Below are 27,198 nucleotides of genomic sequence, written 5' to 3' on the forward strand. Positions count from 1 at the left end.
GTGATGGGTATCTTATGTGGTTATTAATGATATTTAACATAGCTCCTCTGGGTGGAACCCATTTTACAATGCAAAACTGTGAAGCACCTTGTGTCTTGTGCACATAAATACTGTTATACATCAGTCTCTCAGACAGAATAATACTTGTGGAAATTATAACACCTACAAAGAATGTTCTGGAGAAATTTCACTACTGATTTGAAATAGAATATATGTTAATATTGTATGCTTTGTTCATAATGGTATTAAATTTCTTCTCTTATAATAACCAGTATGATTTTGCAGAAAATTGTAAATTCTTCCTGAATGACCCTGTATCATTTAAGTACTGTCTTTCACTTATTATAATGCAAAATGTGGCAGGAGGATGATTAAAAATAAACAGTGCAGCAAGACTAACACTGGTGTGCAATAATTAGTTAATCTTTGTGTATGTATTCTTGCCTTGGCCTTAATTAGTCTCTTTGGCTCTAGGTATTTGGTTAAGTGTTACAGTCCAAAAGAAGCTGGTATCAGATTAATTGAGGTTTTTGTGATCTTTGTTGAAAATTAATTACACTAATTTCATGCATTTCATGGCTTCCCTACTGATACACCATCTTCAATGAAAAGAAAGGTGGCTGCAAGGTTCTGAACTGTTTATCCTTTCCTCATCAATTTCTTCAGTTTAATTTGTTCCATCTCTTTTTAGCTCTGGAAAAATGCTGGATGCAGCAAAAGCTGAAGTATGTTTATTAATTTTCCAAATGCACAACATGAACAGAATACTGTTTTCAATATGGAAAATTTAAACATGAAGATATTCCAAATAATCAATGACAACAAATATATAACTTAAAAGATTGACAAAATGATGTCCTCACCCAGTTTTGGCAAAGTTTGTCCAAAGAGAAGCCATAATGGAGCGTACAGTATGTTGGTGGCTGTCTTTATTAATGTCTTGCCTGTTATCAGCAAACAAAAATAAGTAGCAAAGTTCAGCAGTATGAGTAGCACCTGCATAGTGTGAAAACAAATGATGATTACTGTAACATTCTGCAGTAACAAAAGCATAAAACAGTATTCAAGTACACATGTAAAATCTTTGTTAGAGATTAAGACCATAGGGGCCTACTACGATAACAGAGACAACACACTGTGTTTACTGATATTGCGTTACTGTTCTTCAAATGAGTGTTTACTGGTTTTATTGCTGGATAAATTATACATAGTATCCAATCAATATTTCAGTTAATTCATTGGATCACAACAAAATTTAAAATAATTTTGTGCCAACATTAGTAAACCATACATAAAGGACTAGGTAGGTAGAAGGTGGAGTTATATTATGAAAAAACAGTCACAGAAATAACAATATTGTGCACACCAAGTGAAGGAATATGGTAAACATTTATAAAGTAACTTAAGATTCTTTAGTAAATATTCAAATATCTGTTGCATAATGGCTTTGCCTGGTGTAAAGGACAGCTCTTGTGTCGATTCAGCAGAATGACATTGTGAGGAGGGAAATACTAGGTGTCATGGCAGAAGAGTGCATATGCAGCATGCAAGAATATTATATTCAGTACACTAACAATGCAGAGGACACCAGCCAGCATCTCTGAAGCCAGTTTGTGACACCTCACAACTCTATCAGGGCTCTTGAAAAAGTTGACCAGGTAGGAAAACCAGGATAAATGAAGTCATAGTTTCTGAACAATTACATCTGGCTACATTGGACTGTTGTGTCTTACAAGCCAGGTGTACTGCCATTTGAGAAATGCTAGCCAGCCCATCTAATTTAGCTGCAGGCCTCTGCTTGAGCTGAATCTATGTACAGTCTACTCAGTGCCTATTCACTGTTGGGTCACCTGCTGGATGACTACAATCTATTGACGGCTGGCTCTCTGGTGGCTTGTGAGTTTGGGTCTGGTCCATCTAGCTGCCCACCTACCACTGCCCTGTGCAGATTTCATCATTGCTTTTCATTATCCAAAGCTGGCACATGCCCTTGTCATCAGCTGCGTCAGAGGCTGAGGTTTAACACCATCAGTTCTGGCAGGCCATCTGGCCATCACCAGTAGCTATCACTGCCTTGTATCAGCACTCTGGTGCTGTGCTGATCACAGAACAACACTTCCAGCTGCCATCACACATTGTGCTGCCCCCCCTGGTGGACAGCTGCTGATTCTGGCACGCTTTAACTGCCAAGGCCACATACATCACTTAGGCCAACAACCCCCTCTTCAGCTCCCATCACTCAAACTGTTATGAATAAAGGTCTTTTCCAACCAGGAATGTTTATTTCCCAGGCCATCATTTAACAACTGGTGGGCGAACTGACATACCAGCCACTGTAAGGATCATGCTGCCAACCCTTACAAATCATTTTTAGTCAGTTTTTGTAATTTTTTAACTTTTAATGCATGCATGGTTGCAAATGCTTTCACTGGATGTCAAACTACGTAGTAGCAGTTGACAGTTGCATTTCCACTCATCATACAACTCTGTATATTATTTAAGTAAGACTCAAATTGAACATGTTAGTTAATCATGTTGAAATGAAAGAAATTGTAGGAACTACTGAAAAATAGTTAGGAGACATTGGTAGCTCTTGATTCTTTGCATTATTGTCATAATGGCTTTTACAAGAAATTTGAAGCAGGTATTTAAAAGGAGAGGATTTGGTATCTCTATAATGTTATGGATGAAATGTGATATATTCTACAAAAGTAACAAATAACCAGTAAACAATAAAATCTCAAAAAATGTTCAAACTTGTGTGAATTCCTATGGGACTAAACTGCTGAGGTCATCAGTCCCTAGACTTACGCACTACTTAACTAACTTATGCTAAGAACAACACACACACACACACACCCATGCTCAAGGGAGGACTCAAACCTCCGGCAGGAGGGGCTGTGTAGTCCATGACATGGCGCCTCTAACCATGTGGCTATAAAAATCTGTTTCATGTGAAATTTAATATGAATGCCAAAAACACAAGGTCTAAAATAACTTCCATGTGGAATGTGGTCTGTTGTTTAGTGCACAAAATGGAGCCATTTGTTCTACTGGAAAAGTTTTCTCTAGTTTATCACATAAAAGACAAGCTATTTGAGATTTCCAGAAATGTAGGTGATGAAGCTAAGGAAGAAGAGTGACTGGTTGGAAGTATGGGTTATTTGGTGTGTGGATAGTGGTTAAAGGGTAGGAGGGAGGCAGTTATGGAGTAAGGGAGGGAACTTGAGGAAGTACCAGACTTTCAGTATAATGGGCAAGGGAATTTTTGTCAGTGCAGATATGCCATCCTTGGTTGACCAGGCTGTATGGGAGGAATATTTTATGTGAAAGGGGTGAGAGTTGTCAAAATGCAGGTATGTTGGTGGTTAGTGGACTTAATATGGACAGAGGCATGGGTGGAGACATCAGAGAGGTGGTGGTAGCATACATGACGAAGGCACATTGTGTTGAGTATGACCAAGTAAAATGGGTGGGAGAGAAGGAGTTAAGGTTGGAGGAATACGGATAGGATGTCTTGGCCCCGAGTCCTGGTCATGAAGATATTATCAATGATTCTGAACCAGATAAGAGGTTCAGGGTTTTGGGAGGCTAGGAAGATTTCCTCTAGATGGCCCATAAAAAGGTTGGCATAGGAGTGTTCCGTGTGGGTGCCCATATCTGTGCCACTGAAGCCTCAGGAGAGTCTCCACAGACAGGCACTACCCCTGAAACATAGTCAGCAAACAGATTTCCCATGTCACCCTCAAACGCCGCCAATATTCCCACCATCCCCAAGAATCAGCTACAAAGCAGTGACACCCTTGTCATTCAGTGTCACCCTGGACTGGTGCAACTGAACCATATCCTTCACCAGGGCTTTTATTATCTACCATCATGCCTGGAAATGAGGGACATTCCTACCCAAGACCCTTTCCATGCCTCCTAAAGTGCCATTCTGCTGCCCACACAATCTACACAACATACTGGTCAATCCCTATGTCACTCCCTCTCCCACCCCATTGCTACAGGTGCCATTTCCCTGTGGATGACCCAGATACAAGACTTGCTCAGTCCACCCACCTGGAACATCTTACTCCAGTCTTGTCACAGGCTTATCCTATCCCATCAGACACAGGGCCACCCGTTAAAGCAGCTAAGTCATGTACCAACTCTGTTGAAATCACTGCACAGCTTTTTATGTCAGTGTGACAACCAACCAGCTGTCTACCAAGATGAATGGCTAAGAGCGCAACATGCTCAAGTTCAGTGGCTGCTTCACTACCTGGGCCATCTGGACCCTTCCTTCTAGCACCAGAGTTTAACTGCACAGATGGGATTAATTCTTGCTACACATCTTTCACTCCTGTAAACTTCCTGGCTTCACTTTCCACTAACCCACTTTCCCCACACCCTCTACTCAACACTTTCCCCTTTCCTTCACAATCCATTCCTCCATATCATCTTCATTGTGCACTTCGAATCAGTGGCTCCAGTGCTCATGTATCACCTGCCATCCTTTCCTCTTGCATTCCAAGACAAAAACCTGCTGCCTCCCTGTGTGCCATAAGCCATAAGCCAACCATGCTCATCTCTCACCCAATACAATCACCACCCCACCCTAGTACACCAAATTGTCTAGCAATAAACCTCAGTAAAACAAATTACATGCAGTTCCAATCCAGTTACATAAGCCCAGTAGAGATTAACATTGCACACGAGAGCCAACAGTTACAGAGCATTCAGTGCACAAAGTTCCTAGGCGTTCACATAGATAACCAGCTCAGCTGGGAATTCCAAATACTGCAAACACTAAAAAAGCTTAGGTCAGCAACATTTGCTATCTGAATAATCTCCAAAATTGGAGACATCAACATATCAAGGTCTGCATATTTTGGCTACTTTCATTCAGTGATGTGCTATGGAATAATCTTTTGGGGCAACTCACCACTTTCAAAAAAAATTTTTTGTAAGCCAGAAAAAAGTAGTCCGAATTATATGTAATGTCCCTCCAAGAACCTCATGTTGAAATCTTTTTAAACTGTTAGGTATATTAACCACTATCTCACAGTATCTCCTCTCACTCATGGCCTTCACTCTTCTCAATTCCTCTGAATATGAAACAAATGAGGCATACCATCATTATAATACAAGATGGAAAGGTGATATGCACTGTGAACGGAAAAATCTCTCTCTGGTACAAAAAGGGGTAAAGTACAGAAGAACAAAAATCTTTAATGCACTGCCGAGTAATATAAAGTGTCTAAAAGAAAATAAAATGCTATTCAAAAAAAAAAAAGCTAAAGGAATTCCTACTGGAAAAATGTTTCTACTCTTTTGATGAATTCTTTAACAGAGATAAATAATTTGAGTAGTAATTCAGCTTATTTCCTTTGTCATTGTTATCTGTATTGTTTTTTATCACTATTGTATTTTTGTATTGTATTGTTTATTATCTTGATTATATTATTGTATTGTACCACTTTTGAATCATTCATCTAAGGATTTATTCCGGAAGCTAGCAAGTTTTCTTTCCATTTTGTGTGTGTGTGTCTGTCACCAACTTAATATTTCTGCTCTTTGGTTAGTGGTCTCCTTTACTCTTGAATTATTTACATTCTACCAGAACTAACCTCACCATATGAAAATAAAAAATAAACAAATAAATAAATAATGAAAAATCTTATTCAGGCACAAAATCTTAACTATACAGTTAAAATAATATTACTTTCTTTATGAGTGAAGGAACATTAAATCTAACCTGGAAATCTGCGATCAACCATTCTGGAAGTAAGTGCTAGGTCACTTTCAAAGGAAAACTGGTAACGATAAATCTGAGGTGGATTGGGTGCAGATGCGATGAGTCTAGCGGTTATGTCTGACCCCATATTGAAGTGGAGGTCTGCACACATCTTCAAAAATTGATAAAAATGCAATATATAATTCACTTACAATTTAATTTTTTTTCAAGTTTGTTATAATTTACCATTTAACCTATAGCAGTATTATTTCAGATCATAAATGTTGAGCAACAAATATATCAACTCCACACGTACTCATTATTAGTTAATACAGAAATAGTGACATTTGATACTTTTATAAATGATAAACCATATCTATTGCACATAAATTCAAAAGAAAATGCTTGCAAAACATGAATAAGTTGAACTTCGTGATCACGCAAACCAAAAATAAGTCTTTTCATATGTCAAAAACCACGTATCATTTAAACCTTACTGGCAATGCTATTATTAGTCCACATTAAGATGCAGCTATGCATGTTTTTAGCAGGAATAAGAGTTGATTTAAAAACTGCAACTCTTGGAGACAAATGCAGTTTACAAGATGAAATTACCTCAACACTAAAGGAGTGAAACACCGTTCATAACCAAGGAACTATTTACTGTTGTATATTAGTGACATAATTTTTTATTATGACTTGTGTCTTCATGTTGTCATTTCATAAAAATCATTGAACTCTGAGGTAGTATATGAACAGTTTAGTAAGGATACATTCTTTTATTTCTGGTGAACACTGTATTAAAAAATACAGTGTTCACCAGAAATAAAAGACCAGAATTTTGCAGTAATGTTTTCTGCAATGGGAGGAATGACAACAGACAGTTGAGGTTTAAATTGGCTGTACTTTGAAGGTGACCATTACTAACTGAATGTATATGGTAAGCAAATAAATTTGCAGCACCAATCTCTCTCTCTCTCTCTCTCTCTCTCTCTCTCTCTCTCTCTCTCTCACTCACTCTCACTCTCTTTTTGAGCAGGAGTCCATAGAAATATTTTTCACTGCAGTACAAGAACATGTCTATAGAAAACTGCTTGTCTACTGTTAATAGCCTGACTGGTTGCAATGAAATTTGTCACAATTCAATGTTGAAAAACAGTCATGCATCAAAGTGCCACAACAAATTGATTTACTGATTTCAAGTTATATACAGAGTATGCACTAGTAATGTATGACAAGTCAACTTGATCTAGTGTCTTAAAATATAATTTAAAACAAAAATTGGGCAAATATGATACTAATTTTATATACATTTGCCTCTACATTTCTGTTTAGGCCCCAAAGTTATTTAAATATTCTTGAACCAGGTGATTATAACACAGACATACAAAAGCCATATGATAAAAAATTTGCATTATTTTGTAGCTTTATATTCAGATAGATATAAATATTATTTTCATTCACTCTTTCACACAGGTAACTAGTTACATATATACTTCTCTACACTGTTAAATTCTTTCAACATTAAATAATCCTTAAGAAATTAACAGAACCATCATATTTCTCATACTGCCCAACAGACTCTTAGATAGACACCTTACCAGTTGTATGTGTGAGTATCAAGAAACTTTTTCAACAACTCTTAGTTTCTGTTATACTTCTCAGCTGTTCTTAATTTTTTGTGTGATATAAATGGCCAGCTGCATTTTTCCTGGCAATATATTTTCTTTTATTAATGAAGCTACTAGTCTGTACAAGAAAGGAAATGTAAGTATTGTTAGATTCTGCAAGATAGTTTTGCATGAATCACTGTTTTTTATTATTAGCAATGGTCCTCATGCTCATTTTCACAATAAATGAATTCTTTTTGTGTTATATTTGTTGGAGTTTCCCCACACAGTAATTCCATACTATAGATATTGTTCAAAAAGGCCACAGTACACTGCATACAGAAGTTGTGTATTAGCATAATGTGCAAGTTGTTCCATAATAAATATTATAGTACTTATTTTTCAGCAGAAAATGTCTGTATGTTCCCTCCATTGGAGATTATTGTCTAACACAGTTCCTAAAAATCTTACTCAGATATCTTCTGCCAGTCTTGTTTCATCTATAAATATATTTGTATGATAAACCTTTTCTTTAAATGAAACTATATTGTTCCAGAGACTTTTTCAAGTTTCAGTCATCTATGATTTATGTGTACAGACTGAAGCAATGAATGAAAATTTGTGCCAAGGCTGGGATTTGAAGTCGAGCCTGCTGCTCACTATGCAGATGCACCACCCTGGTGCAATGGCTTTGCACAACTGCATGGACTACCCTAGCACACCTCCCTCCTTGGCCCAAATCCCCATTGTCTGAGACTTGAAAATATCTCTGGAGCCATATTGTTTCATTTGATTAAAGCACCAATACATGGTTTTCAGGCAGGCTCCTCCATTTTGTTTGATGCTGAAGTGCTATTGCTATTGAATTACAGTTGGAGAACCTCTGCAATGCTGTTTGAATTTAGTGGGAATATCAAGAAAGCTGAAGTGTAAATGGAAATTTGGACTGAGGAGGGAGATATGCTGGGGTAGTCCATGCAGTCGTGCAATGTCACTGTCCCAGGGTGGCGTAGTGTTTAACACATCTGCCTGCTGAGCAGGAGGTCTAGGTTTGAATCCTGGCCTTGGTACAAATTTTCATTCATCACTTCAGTCTGCATATATGCATCCTTATCTTTGTTATTGAAAACTATGAACAAAGTATTTTTTAGATCTATAATTAAGTCAGTCTGTATGAGACACTGCACTACGTTGTTTGGCAAAATACATGCACTCCTTTCATGTGTTCCCAGATTTTTTTGGTGACTAATGTTACATCATTTCAGCATTCACTATTTTTTGTTCCTTTACAGTGACTCTGATATTCTTTATAAAGAGACTGAACATTAGAGAACCAAGTGCAGATCCGTGAGGTACATATATTTAATGGCCTGGATTTCATATCTGCATGCAGATTGTCATTACACGCTGCCTTATGTTGCCACATATGTTTTTATCCATTATGCTGCCTATCCATGTAGCCCACAGATTTCAAGTTTTTCAGTTAGGGCTGTGACAGTGATTGTGTCAAAGCCTTTAGACAGAAACAGACTTTATTTTATATAATCTGTCTATAACAGATTTTGTTAGGCTACAAATAGTTGTTTTTGTGGATTTCCATTTTTGGGAACTGAATTGTATGGGAATCAGAGTATTGTGTTTTTTTAAGAATTTAATCAATATTTATCTTGCATAAGCATCTCTAATATATTTGAGATACCAGACAAGACAGATACCAATCTGTAGTTATTTGTGCTATCCATGTTTCTTGCCTAGTACATGAGTAAGGAGGTAGAGGTAAGGACATAAGGACTTACGGAGGGAAGATGAGATCATAAATTTATTGGGGGTTTGATACATTATCTGTCATTATTTAAATTAGAGGGCATGTTTTCTGCCGAGTTATAGTCTTTCCTCTGATCTGAAAACTAGTTGTATTTTCCCAACATATTGTTTGCAGACAGCCATACCAGCCTTACACAATATGCACCACACACTGGCAGGTCCTCTTGAAGTAGGAGGAATGGGTATGTTAAAGGACAATGGGAGCAAGAAGGATTTTTATCTAGGAGGAGTTATGCCGTGAAAGTCAATATCACTGACTGCAAATTGTTGTTTGTAACTGACTGCAGATTGTTATTTTTTACTTCCAGCCACTCCCCTCTCAAGTAACATACATGATCATGTTTTTTGAAATCAATGTTACTACACGTTAGTGGACCTGACATTATGCTACTGTAGGTACTGTGCGGGCTCCGTGGCTGCTGCATCTGCCATTTTGTTTCCTCAAATTTCAACATGTTCTAGTGCCCAACAGGGCATTTCTCCTTCCTTCAATGTTGTAAGATGATGATGTAGATGGATGTTGTGCCTCCAATGGCTCTGTTCACTGGATAGCTTGAAGCATTCTGAAGGAGTGAGAGCAGGTGAGGAATTCTGTAACTTGAATGTGCATCTCATCTAGTTTGGTGCTTGGGAGATAACATGCACCTCTACATCATATATGGTGAATTAATTTGGTAAGTGGATCTAGAAAACATTATTGGAACAAACTACTGAGCAGCTAAGCTCCTGTCACTGCTTGGACCTGTCTGTGTAAATTGGTGCTGAGTTAAAGTATTGTAAAGTAAATTTTATAGTGCCCTCTCTGTTATGATTTGTTTAATCCATTATCATTTTGATCCTCATCAGCAACCAAGGCAGAAACTGGCTCCATCCTTGGGCAAGGACCACAATTTAGTCCATATAAAGAGTCATAAGATACTGATTCCCCCCCATGAACCATGGACCTTGCCGTTGGTGGGGAGGCTTGCGTGCCTCAGCGATACAGATAGCCGTACCGTAGGTGCAACCACAACGGAGGGGTATCTGTTGAGAGGCCAGACAAACGTGTGGTTCCTGAAGAGGGGCAGCAGCCTTTTCAGTAGTTGCAAGGGCAACAGTCTGGATGATTGACTGATCTGGCCTTGTAACAATAACCAAAACGGCCTTGCTGTGCTGGTACTGCGAACGGCTGAAAGCAAGGGGAAACTACAGCCGTAATTTTTCCCGAGGGCATGCAGCTTTACTGTATGATTACATGATGATGGCGTCCTCTTGGGTAAAATATTCCGGAGGTAAAATAGTCCCCCATTCGGATCTCCGGGCGGGGACTACTCAGGAGGATGTCGTTATCAGGAGAAAGAAAACTGGCGTTCTACGGATCGGAGCGTGGAATGTCAGATCCCTTAATCGGGCAGGTAGGTTAGAAAATTTAAAAAGGGAAATGGATAGGTTGAAGTTAGATATAGTGGGAATTAGTGAAGTTCGGTGGCAGGAGGAACAAGACTTCTGGTCAGGTGACTACAGGGTTATAAACACAAAATCAAATAGGGGTAATGCAGGTGTAGGTTTAATAATGAATAGGAAAATAGGAATGCGGGTAAGCTACTACAAACAGCATAGTGAACGCATTATTGTGGCCAAGATAGATACGAAGCCCACACCTACTACAGTAGTACAAGTTTATATGCCAACTAGCTCTGCGGATGACGAAGAAATTGAAGAAATGTATGATGAAATAAAAGAAATTATTCAGATTGTGAAGGGAGACGAAAATTTAATAGTCATGGGTGACTGGAATTCGAGTGTAGGAAAAGGGAGAGAAGGAAACATAGTAGGTGAATATGGATTGGGGGACAGAAATGAAAGAGGAAGCCGCCTGGTAGAATTTTGCACAGAGCACAACATAATAATAACTAACACTTGGTTTAAGAATCATGAAAGAAGGTTGTATACATGGAAGAACCCTGGAGATACTAAAAGGTATCAGATAGATTATATAATGGTAAGACAGAGATTTAGGAACCAGGTTCTAAATTGTAAGACATTTCCAGGGGCAGATGTGGACTCTGACCACAATCTATTGGTTATGACCTGTAGATTAAAACTGAAGAAACTGCAAAAAGGTGGGAATTTAAGGAGATGGGACCTGGATAAACTAAAAGAACCAGAGGTTGTACAGAGATTCAGGGAGAGCATAAGGGAGCAATTGACAGGAATGGGGGAAATAAATACAGTAGAAGAAGAATGGGTAGCTTTGAGGGATGAAGTAGTGAAGGCAGCAGAGGATCAAGTAGGTAAAAAGACGAGGGCTAGTAGAAATCCTTGGGTAACAGAAGAAATATTGAATTTAATTGATGAAAGGAGAAAATACAAAAATGCAGTAAGTGAAACAGGAAAAAAGGAATACAAACGTCTCAAAAATGAGATCGACAGGAAGTGCAAAATGGCTAAGCAGGGATGGCTAGAGGACAAATGTAAGGATGTAGAGACCTATCTCACTAGGGGTAAGATAGATACCGCCTACAGGAAAATTAAAGAGACCTTTGGAGATAAGAGAACGACTTGTATGAATATCAAGGGCTCAGATGGAAACCCAGTTCTAAGCAAAGAAGGGAAAGCAGAAAGGTGGAAGGAGTATATAGAGGGTCTATACAAGGGTGATGTACTTGAGGACAATATTATGGAAATGGAAGAGGATGTAGATGAAGATGAAATGGGAGATACGATACTGCGTGAAGAGTTTGACAGAGCACTGAAAGACCTGAGTCGAAACAAGGCCCCCGGAGTAGACAATATTCCATTGGAACTACTGACGGCCGTGGGAGAGCCAGTCCTGACAAAACTCTACCATCTGGTGAGCAAGATGTATGAAACAGGCGAAATACCCTCAGACTTCAAGAAGAATATAATAATTCCAATCCCAAAGAAAGCAGGTGTTGACAGATGTGAAAATTACCGAACTATCAGCTTAATAAGTCACAGCTGCAAAATACTAACACGAATTCTTTACAGACGAATGGAAAAACTAGTAGAAGCCAACCTCGGGGAAGATCAGTTTGGATTCCGTAGAAACACTGGAACACGTGAGGCAATACTGACCTTACGACTTATCTTAGAAGAAAGATTAAGGAAAGGCAAACCTACGTTTCTAGCATTTGTAGACTTAGAGAAAGCTTTTGACAATGTTGACTGGAATACTCTCTTTCAAATTCTAAAGGTGGCAGGGGTAAAATACAGGGAGCGAAAGGCTATTTACAATTTGTACAGAAACCAGATGGTAGTTATAAGAGTCGAGGGACATGAAAGGGAAGCAGTGGTTGGGAAGGGAGTAAGACAGGGTTGTAGCCTGTCCCCGATGTTGTTCAATCTGTATATTGAGCAAGCAGTAAAGGAAACAAAAGAAAAATTCGGAGTAGGTATTAAAATTCATGGAGAAGAAATAAAAACTTTGAGGTTCGCCGATGGCATTGTAATTCTGTCAGAGACAGCAAAGGACTTGGAAGAGCAGTTGAATGGAATGGACAGTGTCTTGAAAGGAGGATATAAGATGAACATCAACAAAAGCAAAACAAGGATAATGGAATGTAGTCTAATTAAGTCGGGTGATGCAGAGGGAATTAGATTAGGAAATGAGGCACTTAAAGTCGTAAAGGAGTTTTGCTATTTGGGGAGCAAAATAACTGATGATGGTCGAAGTAGAGAGGATATAAAATGTAGACTGGCAATGGCAAGGAAAGCGTTTCTGAAGAAGAGAAATTTGTTAACATCCAGTATTGATTTAAGTGTCAGGAAGTCATTTCTGAAAGTATTTGTATGGAGTGTAGCCATGTATGGAAGTGAAACATGGACGATAAATAGTTTGGACAAGAAGAGAATAGAAGCTTTCGAAATGTGGTGCTACAGAAGAATGCTGAAGATTAGATGGGTAGATCACATAACTAATGAGGAAGTATTGAATAGGATTGGGGAGAAGAGAAGTTTGTGGCACAACTTGACCAGAAGAAGGGATCGGTTGGTAGGACATGTTCTGAGGCATCAAGGGATCACCAATTTAGTATTGGAGGGCAGCGTGGAGGGTAAAAATCGTAGGGGGAGACCAAGAGATGACTACACTAAGCAGATTCAGAAGGATGTAGGTTGCAGTAGGTACTGGGAGATGAAAAAGCTTGCACAGGATAGAGTAGCATGGAGAGCTGCATCAAACCAGTCTCAGGACTGAAGACCACAACAACAACAACAAGATACTGATTAGCACATATCTGAAATGTGCTTTATAGTGGATCAATAAGCAACCAAAATTTTTTCTATGGTTGGGTGTGCAACCGGATGGAATGTCACTGACTTTAGGTCAGACAAAAGCCTTTATGCCTGCCACATCACATGGAGCTTGCTGTAGATTGATTATATCTGCATTAATTCATGCTATGTTGTAGACTTGCCTGGGATGATACTGAAGGTTGATTAATTGGTACGTGAACTGTAGCTGTCAGAGATGTGGAGAGGAAGAGAGTGAATGCTAGTATGTTACAGAGTACATCAGCAATTTCAAAAATGAGATGTGTTTTATTTATTTATTTATTTACACATCAAGTTCCACGGGACCAAATTGAGAAGCAAATTTCCAAGGTCATGGAACGTGTCAGTACATGACATTACAACATAAGAGTAACAGATAAAAATAAAATGTTTATGAACCCAAAAAAATCAATCCATAAGTTTAAGTAAATACAATCAACAGTGCAACAAGAATCAGCTTACTTTTTCAAGGAACTCCTTGACAGAATAGAAGGAGTGACCCATGAGGAAACTCTTCAGTTTTGATTTGAAAGTGCATGGAGTACTGCTAAGATTTTTGAATTTGAGTGGTCGCTTATTGAAAATGGATGCAGCAGTATACTGCACACCTTTCTGCAAAGAGTTAAGGAAGTCCAATCCAAATGCAGGTTTGATTTATGCCAAGTATTAACTGAGTGAAAGCTGCTTATTCTTGGGAATAAGCTAATATTGTTAACAAGAAATAACGGTAAGGAATATATATATTGAGAGGCCAATATCAAAATACCCAGACTTGTGAACAGGGGTCGCCAAGAAGTTCATGGACTTACACCAATTATTGCTCGAACTGCCCATTTCTGAGCCAAAAATATCCTTTTAGAATGGGAAGAGTTACCCTAGAATGTAATACCACATGACATAAGTGAATGAAAATAAGCAAAGTAGATTAAGTAATGATCACTTACTTGAGATACCATTCAAACAGTAAAAATGGCAGCATTACATCTTTGAACAAGATCCTGAAAGTCAGTTTTTTTTTTTTTTTTTTTTTTTTTTAAATTGTGTGTTAGAAACCGTAAAAACTGAGTCTTACTGTGATTTAGCATTAGTTTATTTTCTACAAGCCATGAACTTAGGTCATGAACTGCACTATTTGAAACCGAGTCAGTGTTGCACACAACATCCTTTACTACCAAGCTAGTGTCATTAACAAACAGAAATATTTGAGAGTTACCCATAATACTAGAGGGCATATCATTTATATAAATAAGGAATAGGAGTGGCCCCAACGCTGATCCCTGGGGCACCCCCTACTTGACCGTACCCCACTCAGACCTCACATCACAGCCATTTTCAACATTGTGAATAATGTGATAAATAAAATGGAAATGTTGTGTGGCTAGGGCCTCCCGTCGGGTAGACCGTTCGCCTGGTGCAGGTCTTTCGATTTGACGCCACTTCGGCGACCTGCGCGTCGATGGGGATGAAATGATGATGATTAGGACAACACAACACCCAGTCCCTGAGCAGGGAAAATCTCCGACCCAGCCGGGAATCGAACCCGGGCCCTTAGGATTGACAGTCTGTCACGTTGACCACTCAGCTACCGGGGCGGACTAATAATGTGATTTTGTCATATGATGACATGGTTGGAGACCGTGACTGTTATCTGAAGACAAATGTTGATGGTGTTGAGTCAGCAACCAGCCACAAATTTATTTTAAGTTCCTTTATTCAAAAGGTACCATTACCTGTTTAGATTATATCTCAGTTCATTATGTTCACTGTGCAAACTACAGTCTATTTATCATTTTTAAAACAAGATGAAGCATTTTGTTAAAACTATGTAAAAAATTTCAAGAAATCTGTTGTGGTTTTCAGACTGTGTAATACAACGGTTCACCGACAGTTAATATCTTTCTGTCTATGCCAGAAAAAAATTTATATTTTCTTTACTGAAGCATCATTTCATCCATGTTTTTCTTACGTCACCATTGGAGCTGCTAAATTTATCAGACTGAGAAGTGTTTTCTGGGAAGCAAATCCTTCACCACTTCCCATGACTGTCCAGAGATGGGTGCCGTGTATGAACCTCTCAGTGAGCTAGCCCCATTGGAACTGTGGTGGGTTTGCCCAATTACACATTGTATGCACTAAATTCACACAGAGAATGAACAGTTGGGAGAGGAATGGTAATGGGAAGGGAGGAGTGGGGGGACACTGTATGAAGAGATTGTTGAGAGCCTCATTGTCTATGACATCATGTGGTGGCAAGTAAAGGGAACATCCTACATAGCAGGTACGCTGTGATAACTTTTATTCAGAAGATTGTGCCACGGGGAAAAGAATGATGAGTGTTATTTATTGCTACCAAATACTTCATCTCCCTATTGAGGCTATATGTTCTAATGGGTATAATCTTTCAGAGCAGGTGTATCAGAATCTTTGAAATGCATTTCTTGGGGACACACACACATGGGGCTTCCATGGTGCACCAAGTGTTGCAGCTCCTTCACATTAGTCTTGAACCTGTCTGCATTCCACTGTAATGCAGAAATCATTTTAATGTTGAAGTATTTGCATCTCCTCTTCTTTTTCTTTCCATATAAATATTGCACTTAAAACTGATGGGGGTTTAGTTTTGGGGTCGTTGTGTCCCCCGTGGAAAAATTTGAATTCTATGACTTTTAAATCCATGTAATCTTTACACACAAAAAAGTGTCCTGAGATCCAGTGATTTTTCTGGATTTGAGTTTCTTGAAATACTTCTCTTACAGTGAAGACAACATTGTTTGTGTTTCTAATGGTTTAATTATTATTGTAGCTTCTTTCCTTGACACGGTTGTTATTTTGGTCGCTTTCAGTACAATATTTTGCTGGTGTGTGTGTTACATGCATACATATCATGTAAATATTTTCTGTTTTAGTTACTGTGCAAACTGTTGGTGTAGCAGATGATTTGTGAGTTTCTACAATAAGTTAAAGTCTGTGTCTGTAACTAAATGATAAGTGTATATTACTGCTGTGTGGAGGATCTGTTTCAGTTCCTGGTATTTTACAAGGATTCTTTCTTGGTAGAAGTACTGAAAAGGGGTGCAACCAGCTTCATGATGCTTATTGAGGAGTTACTTGAGAGAGAAGTAGCAGCTTCAAAGTCTGAGAAACTAACAACAGCTGGAAGAGCAGTGTAGTGATCCCATGCAACTCTGTACTACATCTGAATGAAGCTGTTGGCAGAGGATGATGTGGTGGCCAGTCAGTACTGAATGGTCCATCAGGGTCAGCAAATTGAATTAGTAGCTGGCACATAAGGTAAAGCATAACTCTTCTTGATAACCAACTACATCCAGAAACTCTATCCAGCAGTTTCCCCTTCCTCTGTCCTGTCACTACCTCCCAATCCACACCTCAATGTCATCTTCACTGCATGCTGCACCTCACTGGTGCCAGTATCCACGTGTCACTTCCCTAGCTGTGCACTTACCACCTCACCCTCCTGCATTCTTGGCTTGCAGACCTCCTGCTTCCTTCCAAGCTGCTACCTACCCACCCCCAACCACTCCTCCATTCTCCCCCATCTTTCTCCCTCTATCCACTGCACTTGATAGAACCCCCACTCCAGTCGATGTGTGTGTGTGTGTGTGTGTGTGTGTGTGTGTGTTTGGGGAGGGGGAGAAGGGGGCAGGAGGGGGTGTTTCTGTTATTCTCTCATTTGCCTTTATTCTAATCCTCTTGTGAATGGGTCACATGGCTGTCAATTTGTACAAGCTAAATTTGTGTCGTGGCAGTTGAATAAATAAAAAGGAAGTCTACAGGTAGAACAAAGTATTTTTTTTTTTTTGTAAATGCCTATACAGTGCCTAAATTATACAGTGTCTTTGAAGAAAACAGTGGCTATTATGCAGCATTAGCTTCCCATGTACTTAATAAAAAACCCTCATTATCCAAATGAGTATAAAAGTTCCATAAAAGCAATAGTAACACAAACTTCTGGCGCTATTATAATGGTCTGGAAGTGACACTAAGGATGCAAGGAGATGCTGTGTCTTTGGGAAGGTTCAGTTGATATTTATACTTTGCAGGATAATATTGTAATTGAAGCATTTGCTGTTTATACGTGTTTAGTAACACCTTTTTGTTATGGGCTTTTTTGACAAGGATGCAAAAGACATTGTAAAAGTGAGTGGCTGTATAGAGTGATACATATTTTTAGCTTCAGTGTATGTTGCATGCTAAATGAGCTTTATCTTGATATTCTTCCCCTCATTAAATACAGGACAGTTTCTGTTGCAAGCCACATGCTTGTCTAAACAGTTAATGCTTCTGTGGATATGCATGCCATGCCAGACTGTTGCACTGTTGTGCCATATTTTTTACTAGTGGCATGACATTTACAAAAAAAATGAAACACTGCAGCATGTTTGGTATGTGAGGGTGATTTTTAGGCAGATAATCCAGCATTGGTGTATACTGGCAGTAGTGAATTGAAAGTCAAAATGAAAACTACTATCCAGATGTACTATTATGCCCAGATGCAGCAGTTTCAATTAAAAGGGATCTATTTTTTAGTCTTTTGTGGATTCAAGTTCCTGGTCATTCCTCCTAGATATTTTAATACAAAATGGAGTTAATCTATTAAACAGTCTTGCTATCTTCTTGCAATAGTGAAAACAGACTCCATATCATACGTTTTCCTGTGCTAAGGTTTAGTATTTATCCTATGGTGCAGTTTGTCATTGATGTTGTCAGTGTAGTAATTGATCTACGCAAGAAGATACAAATAATGAGAAAATATTTGAGTTTCCCCAGTAGTATTTTGTGACATACAAAACCAAAGATCTAGGTAAGGTCATAGAATATATTAATGGAATGCTATTTTTGTTTAACTCTGCCAGGAATTCATTTTACGAGCCTAGTGTGGCTTTCATATGGGTGCTCTACAAAGAAAGTCACATGAGGGACACGTTCCACATCATTACAAAATATCGTATTCATGCTCTATGGAACAAGTATTAATGTACTACAGTGTAATACATTCTGCTTAGAAAAATGAAGCAGTATTCTATTACAAAACCCTTTCTCTAAAACATTTGAAAGTATTGCTAGGTGATGTTTGGGTCTGCACTTGGTCATGACATGCTTACCTCCCTTTTTATTGAAAGATGTTACTACTACATGTTTCAATTTGTTAGGAAATTGCCTTGAGTCACTGACTGATAACTCAAAGGAAGGAAGATTGGGTTTCAAGTCCCGTCAATATCAAGGCCATAATAGACAGAATGCAAGCTTGGATGGCGTCAAGGATAGGGAAGGAAATCGGCTGTGCTTTTTCAAAGGAATCATCTTGGAATTTGAGTGGAACAGTCTAAAGAAATCATGCAAAACCTATACTTGGATGCCAAATGTGGGTTTGAACTGCCATCCTCCTGAATGTGAGTGCATTGTGCTAACCACTGCGCCACCTCGCTCAGTGACTGATAACTCAAGAGTGGCCCTGTCCTTTTGGCAGAAGTTGCTAATACTCTGCTAGAAACAAGATAAGAGAGAGAAGATTTTGTGTTTTATCATGATATAAGGCTTTTTGTAATCTTCTTAGTGATTGTATTTTAGAAAATAAAGACTGCTGTTGGTGAACACAGTGCCTGATTTACTTTCTTTGTTGGCAGGTCCGCTGCCACTGTGAGGAGGTAACTACTAAATGTAGTAGCCATTGCTGTCAATGTGTCATCTATACTTTATAATCAGAAATTACAGTACCATACAGTGGGGGATTTACTAGCAGGCTGAGGAGGCTGGAGCCTAGGGCAGCAGATTTTAGTGGTGGCAAATTTGGTGTCTTTTTTGTGTCTTACAGAAATTAAAAAGATTCATATATATATGCCTAAATGTTAGTAAGTCCACACAAACAATTCAACAGGTAATATGTTCCACTACTTAGATTAATTTTTCTACAACATGGGTAGTAGTGTTGGTTTTGGTGAGGGGATGAATGACATGACTGTTTGCTCAGTGTGACTGGCCAAAATGACTGCACAAGCATGGTGTGGACACTGCAGAAGCTGAAGCAAGATCATGCTATTGTAGGCATATGTCACATGGTGGCACTGAGTTCAAGAGAGATAGATACAGAGTGGCGATACAAATGGGGAAGTCCCATCTGGTATTTACTTCAAAAACAAAAGAAAAGCTGCCTTGGTTGATTGTATCTTGCAAATTCTAATACAATCTGGTCATGATAATTTGACAATACATGCAATGGCTGCTGGGAATGGCCTTGCCCACACATTAAAGATGTCAAGGGGAGTGGAGTGGTAATGGGGAGCCAGCATCTGCTGCTTGCAGCATATCCTTAACAATGTTTATAGTACCACTTCATGTTTATGGGCAGATTAATGTTGGCGGCACTCAGAGACAAAAGAATATCTTTCAGCTAGTGCTGATTTTCTCTGCTTGTACCAGCAGAAGTGCAATCATCAAGTTATCGTAGCCAAACAACATGTATGAATATTTCTCTGGCACATTTTTTCTGGTTGTGTGCTGTAATTTTTCAAATTATTTCATGGACTGTATGAATAACTTCATAACATAACATCAACAATGTGTAAAAACTTATAGTAGATAAGTAATCATAATATATTACAATAAATCATTCATAACAAATCAGTAACATATAATTTAACTTGAGAAATAGCTATTTTGGAAGCTACATAAAGAGATTTTGGTTTTTTTGTATGATATTTAAATAAATTTCTTGTACATATGTTTGGTAATTACTCAGTGTCTGAAGTCTAAATGACGGATACTGATAATTATGTACAAGAAGTAAAACTCCTACGTAATCTTTTTGATTTCAGTTCTTGGATAACAATTGTTAGAATGAGTGATGGGAGAGAGTGATGTAGTGGCACTGAGTATAAAATCAAAGGCCAAAATGAAAACAGAAAAACAAGAAGATATTATGTGTAAAACAATAAAAATTGTCAATTTTTTAATAAGTGGTAGTGGAAGTGGTCTTGAAAGACCAGGAGCTTTGATAACATGCACTGACACAATACTATCTGGAAAAGATGAACCGTATTTGAACTCTGCAGCCCAACAACAACAGTCATCTGTTGAAAATCTGCTTTTGAGAAATGGATATTTATGTTTTTGATGGAGAGGCAATAGAGGAATCATCAATAAAAATAACAATTAAAGATGCATCTCAGAATCAGACATTAAGTAGTGACCAAGGGCAAACAACAGTAAATCTAAACAAAGATTCAGCTCTATGGGAAATTGAAGATACCTTAAGGGAGATTATCGAAAGGTACCGCTTCATTCAAAACAAGTGCTGTGACTTCTCTAAAAGTGAAAAAATATATTATGCTGATCAGTGTTGTTTCTTACCAGTAAGTATCTCCCAAAGAAAAATGAAAACGAATGAAGTGTATGACTGAAATTGGTTGGTTTATTCTGAAAGTAAAAGATCTGTATATTGTGGGCCCTGTTTGGTGTTTGGTCCATTGGACAATAAGACTCAGTTTGAGAACAAAGGATTTAATGGCTGGAAAAATTCAGAACAATGAGAACCTCAGCATGAAAACTCTGCATATCATCAATCTAGTATCCTTAGTTTGAAAGCTAGAAGTGAGATCAATGGCTGACTCGACAATTTTCTGCATGCTTAGACTGATGAAGAAATTGCTTATTGGAGAAACTTTCTGAAGAGGGTTGTTACTGCTGTGAAGTGACTGTGTTCAAGAGGTCTCACTTGCAGAGGAAAGAATGAAAAGTTCAGTGATCCACATAACAGAAATTGTTGTTATGATTTTGGAACTGTTAGAAGCATTTGATCCTTTTTTAGCCATTCATATTTAATCATGTGGGAATCAAATACCTGGAAGTACCTGTTACTTATCAAAGACAGATTGTGATGAGTTTGTGCTCTTGGTGGATCATAAAGTCTTAAAACAGATTGATGACAAGATAAGAGGGGTGAAATATTTTTCCTTAATCATGGGTTCCCATAGCTCATGTGAACTAACTTACCCTTATCATTAGATACATTTTGGAAAAAGATGAAATGTGTGAAAGATTTATTAAATTCTTGACCTCAGAGGGCTGTGAAGCTGAAGAAATGTTTTCTGCCATTATTCCAGAACTCAAAACACTCAGCATAAGTACTGCTCACTCTTTAAATTTATAACTACAGCTACACTGAATATTGCAGAGAAGCTTGTTGCTTGTTCATGTTGCTTTAAGAAATCTACATTTTTCTTTTATAACTGTCACACAACACTGGCAAAAATTAGTGACTGAAATTGAGGAAGGGGAAGTGCTAAAGAGAGTAAATCTGACACTTTGGTCAGCTAGAGAGGACACATGTAGAAGCCTGAGAGATTCTTGGCATGAAGTCCTTAAAACTGGAATCAATCATGAATGATTGTAACAGAAAAGCCTGTAATACAAAATGAAGTAACAGGAATATTTTTGAATTTAGAAAAGCTGGAAATGGTGGTAATGGTTGATGTGTGGAATGTGTTTTTGGAAAGAATAAAGAAAGTGAATGTTCAAATTCCGGCTTCTACCACAGTTTGATCAGTGTGCTGATCTTCATGAATCTCTTTGCATGTTTTTCATTTGAACAAGAAAATTTTAAGTATTTTAAAGAAAAGACGATGGAATTAAGCATGTCAAAGCAGTATACAAAAGACTTGGGAAAAAGACAACCTAAAAAGGAAAGAAATTTATGATGAAATATTGGATGAAGGGATGAGAATGACTGTGAATGATATTTTCAGGGTTAACACATTTCTCATCCTCAGAAAAAAAGTGAATTGTCATCATCAGTTCTTAGTGGAAAAAGCCCTTTCCTTGGAATAAATGTATCCTACCGATTTACAGACCAACTTAGTTCAAGAACGCATACATTTTCAGTGTCACATTTGTTCTGAAAGAATTTTGGCAAAACTAAATCTGGATCATCCCTGAAAAAACAGAATTTGCAAAACATTTATCCAAACTTGGATATAGCAGTTCGCATGGCTCTGTGTACACAATCAACAAATTATTTGGGTAAGAGAAGCTTTTCTTGCTTAAAACAGGTGAAAAATTATCTAAGATATACCTTAAACCAGGAAAATCTAAACACATTAGCTCTTTTGTGCATAGAGGCAGAACTAATGAACAACATTTTGTATGATGATGTAACTTTCATAACTTAAGTAATTGAATTTCATCATAATCATTAGCCAAATTTTTACCAGATAACTGAATATGTAAAAAAAATTATTTAATTATTTTAACTGAATGTACATTATTGTGTAAATAGTCTTAAGGCAGACCTTACCCTGACTTATTAGTAGTACATGACTGAGCTTGTATTAACTCATAAATATACCCCAAAACTATTTTTTGTGCAATCTTAACTATATTGTTGGGTTGTAAAAACAATCTAGGATCTAAACATCAATCCTATAATTCACAATCATACTAAGTACTGGAAAAAGGTGGCGTTACTAGGATGATAGTGCACAAATCATAAAGTTACAATTTCATTGACAAAGTAGGGTTTTGAATTGTTGAGAATGGTAGGGATGGAAAAATGTGAATAGCCTACTTGTGGCCAACATGGAAATTTGCCACTGATATCATGTTCATAATGTACATGTCCTTATCCCCAGCCAAATATACTTGTGAATTATTGGTACTTTTGAGAGGTAAGATTAAAAACATAAATAAAACAGAGTAGTATTTATATTGTTATTTGTGTTGGAAAACATAGTGCAGGTCACAGTTGAGATGCTTACATAATCATTTGAAATGATGATACATTTCATAGAAGTTCACATGACACAAACCAGTGTTTTGTATTTAAAAAAAAAAAGAAACCACTGTACACACTGATTTCTGGATGGTACAGTGCTGATGCACAACACTGAATTGAGATTTTTACAATAGTTGTACTGGGTAATTTATTATGTCAATGAGAGAACCACAGAAATAATGATACCCATACATTATGTAAGAGGATCTTAGCACAATAAAATGCTTTGCATTGCAATGAACATTTCCATTTTATTTTATTTTTGGTATTTTAAAGGAGAGTAATGGTTTTATGGGAGTGAAGCTAAGGCATTAATTATGATATCACTTTTGCATCGATAGAGGTCCAAACCACTACAAAGTTTAACCTATAAGTGTGCTGCAATTCTTGAGTTATCACTTATTAACAAAGTAGATGACTAATAATGTTTCCTGTAACATTACAAAATGTAATACATTTTCAATATGTAAGAGTGACCCATACATTTTTTGTTTTTATTTATGCAAAGGAATGGAGTGGATATGGAGTTATGATTAAATTAATTTGAGAGACTAATTGAAAATTGGTCAGCAATAAAACTCTGGAAACAGTACAACAGTAAAAATGTGAAAGATGCAGATAAGACTGCTGGCTGGCAGCTGACGGCATGATTAGACTGCTGAGGGCATGCATTCCACCTGGCATTCTGAAGACTGTGCATTGGTACATTGAGGGTGCACTCTCCCAATTAATTGTATTTGTATGGCTGTAGCAACTTGTCTAATAGAGACACATGCAAGTTTGCCTTCAGTGCCTAGTAGGTGTGGATGTTGAATATTGTCTCAACTGTAAGGGCTTCGTTTTTCTGTCAGTGGATCATGAGCTCATCTCTTTCATGAGGAACCACACAAATGAGAAATAGCAAGGCAGCTGAGAGAAATAAGAGTAAGGAAAGACAGCAATTGATAAATAAAGCCTACTAAGAATGTAGAGGGCTACTGAAATTCAGTAAAAAAGGAATTTCACAACTTTTCATTTTTTTAAGCTTAGTAATGTTGAGGTTACTATATATATAAAATACACAAGAAATCAGTAATCAAATACACAAGGAATCAATAATCAAAGTGATAACTATAATTGACTCTAAATAAATGAACCAATAACTAAAACAGATGTTGAAAAGAACTTTTGTACTAGAAAATGAAGTTGTAAGTCTGATAATGCTATCATTAGAGAAATTAAGGAAGTAAATGGAGAAACATATGCATAAACATATTGATGATTTGCAAAAGCAATCACATAGTTGTATGGACCAGTTATAATGGTGAATAGAAGATGAGTTTCAGAATTTGTAAGCGCTATACACCAGACAGGAGAGAGTAAGGTAGGATGTGCTTACAAGCTGTGAGCAACTGCACACTCTTATGAGCTGAAATACTCACAGAGAAAGAGGATTTGAGAAATGAAGTACAGCTCAAAGATGAAGGGGCTGAAAATCAAAATGGTGTTTCACTGGTGAGCCAAAAAACAGGTATTAATCAAGACAGCAAGTTTGTCCTTGGTAACTACTTCTATTCTACAGAAGAATTTATATTTATGTCATTTTTAAAAGGCAGTGGGCTGTAATTACTATTTCAGTCTACATTTTTTAGGCTTGTAAGTGGTCAACATGTAGCCATATTTACATATCAGTGCATAATGTGAGTATAAAATGACTCGTTACACATTATTATGATTAAATGTACAAATTATTTATACAGTATGAAAGTAACTACCAATAACTTAAGGAAGAGAGTGTATCCCTGATTGGGAAAGATAGGTAATAAGGTTGATTCTCTGAGGTGTGCAAAGACATTTGTATAGAGGAGACTGATTGAAAAGAAAAGCTGTAACCAAACTGAAAGTTAGTTTGAACACAACAATGCTTTACAAGGCATGGTCATGTTGATGGTGAATATGCCTCTGCTTTCCTCTGACCTTTTGACTGATCTACTCAGTTTGTTATAGAGGAGTCACAATTTAATGTAGATTGCAAATGTGAGTACAACTCGGTATTTTTCATATTAATGAACATTAGTTATGAAATGAATAATTAAAAGTTAAAAATTCTGGAATCAACTGAAGACTGAGCTGAAGATCTTTGAACCTAGAGTCTGGCACTTAACCAGAAGAAAATGTGAAATCAAATTGTGATCATCTTGACATTGCTGTGGTCGTGGGCTTCAGTCTGAAGACTGGTTTAAAGCAGTTCTTCCTACTAGTCTGTCCTGCATGTGGCTCTTTACCTCTGCAGAACTACTGTGGTCAACATCTATTTGAAGCTTTTTGCTTTATTCAAGCCTTGGTCTTCCTGTACTTTTTTGACACTCCCCCCCTCCTCCCCCCTCCCCCCCCCCCCCCCCCCACCCTCCACCACCACCACCACTGTCTCACCTCATTGTTCTCTCTCTTATCAAATCTCTTGTTAACTGGTGTTTCAGGTTGTTTCCTACAACCAGTACTTTATTTTAGTCAAGTTGTGCTATAAATTTCTTAACATACCCAGCTGATCTTCAACAGTTTTCTGTAGCACCACATTTCAAAAGCATCTTGTCTAAACCATTTATCATCCACATTTCATTTCTGTACAAAGGTACACTCCAAGAAAATACTTTCAGAAAGACTTCTGAGACTCAAATTTATATTTGATATTAACAAATTTCTCATTTTGAGAATCGCTTTTCTTGTCATTGGCAGCTTGCATTTTATATATTCTCTACTTTGACTTTTATGTTATTTTGTTGCCAACTTTTAGTGCCTCATTTACTTATGCAATGCCTTTAGCATCACTTGATTTAATTTGATTACATTCAATTAGACTTGTTTACCTTTTGTTGATGTTCATCTTGCAATCTGTTTTCAAGACTATCAATTTTCTTCAAGTGCTGTTTCAAGTCATTTGCTCCCTTTCACAGTAGTGTCATTGACAAATATCCAAGTTTTTATTTCTTCTCCCTGAACTTTAATTTTCTTTCCAAGTTTCTGCTTGATTTCCTTTATTGCTTGCTCAATGAACTGACTGAATAACTTTAGTTTGTCTCACTCCTTATTCGTCAATTGCTTTCCTTTCATATCCTTTGACTGTCATAACTGCAGTCTTGTTTCTGTACAGGTTGTAGATGACATATTTCTCACTGTATTTAATTCCTGTTACTTTCAAAATATCAAAGTATATTCCAGACAACAATACAAAAAGCTTTTTCTACATCCACAAATGTTACACTGATGGAAAAAAAAAAAAAAAAAAGAAAAAGGAGGAGTTGTGCGACACAAATGAAAGGTGGTAGGCATGTTTCTACGTCTGAAAGACAATGCCTATGCACATTACATGTCAGCTACAAGAGTGGAGCTAGTAGCACTACTATGAGGATGCAGATCAGGTTTGCTTTAAATACTTGCTGTAACAGTCATGAGCATTAGTTACCTTTGGATTGGACATGGTGAGCTAATGTTAATCAAGAATGCCTTTAAGATGACAAAGATATCATTATCTACACCTCATTTAGTTTGAATGAGGTCATGTAATAGGGCTATGAGAAGCTGAATGTTCCTTCTATCAGGAAGTCTTGGCAGGAATGTAGCCACCCTAAATGACTGTTGGGAGCAGTGGTGATGGTGTTGCACGGTCACAGGAAGACTGGGCTCCAGACAGCCATGTGGCACCACCAAGAGTGAAGACGATCATGTTCTATATATGGCTCTGGTGCATTGTACTGCAGCTGCAGCAGCAATTTTAGCAGCAGTTGGTACTGCAGCCTGACTCAATGAAATTGGTTACTTCAAGGGCAGCTCCAAGCCAGATATCCAGTAGCATACGTTCCACTGACCCCAAACCATCACCATTAGTGACTTCAGTGGAGTCAAGTGAGAGTTCACTGGAGGGCAGGGTGAAGGTCTGGTGTGTTTTCTCATGAAAGCTGGTTCTGCCTCAGTGTCAGTGATGGGCACATGTTGGATAGAAGGAG

The 27,198-nt window shown here is 37.7% G+C and overlaps 1 protein-coding gene across 1 annotated transcript in view; it reads right to left on the minus strand.

Annotated features, from left to right (window-relative positions):
• Window positions 1-27,198, minus strand: part of LOC124596416 (esterase FE4-like) — a 388,758-nt gene that overhangs the window by 16,365 nt on the left and 345,195 nt on the right. Inside the window, exons 9-10 of the mRNA XM_047135545.1 lie at window positions 5,741-5,891; window positions 864-996 (exon numbers count right to left, since the gene is read on the minus strand). Of these exons, the coding sequence (XP_046991501.1) occupies window positions 864-996; window positions 5,741-5,891 (284 nt within the window). The remainder of the gene's footprint in view (window positions 1-863; window positions 997-5,740; window positions 5,892-27,198) is intronic.

This window comes from Schistocerca americana, chromosome 2 (genome assembly GCF_021461395.2).
Source record: "Schistocerca americana isolate TAMUIC-IGC-003095 chromosome 2, iqSchAmer2.1, whole genome shotgun sequence".
NCBI lineage: Eukaryota > Metazoa > Arthropoda > Insecta > Orthoptera > Acrididae > Schistocerca > Schistocerca americana.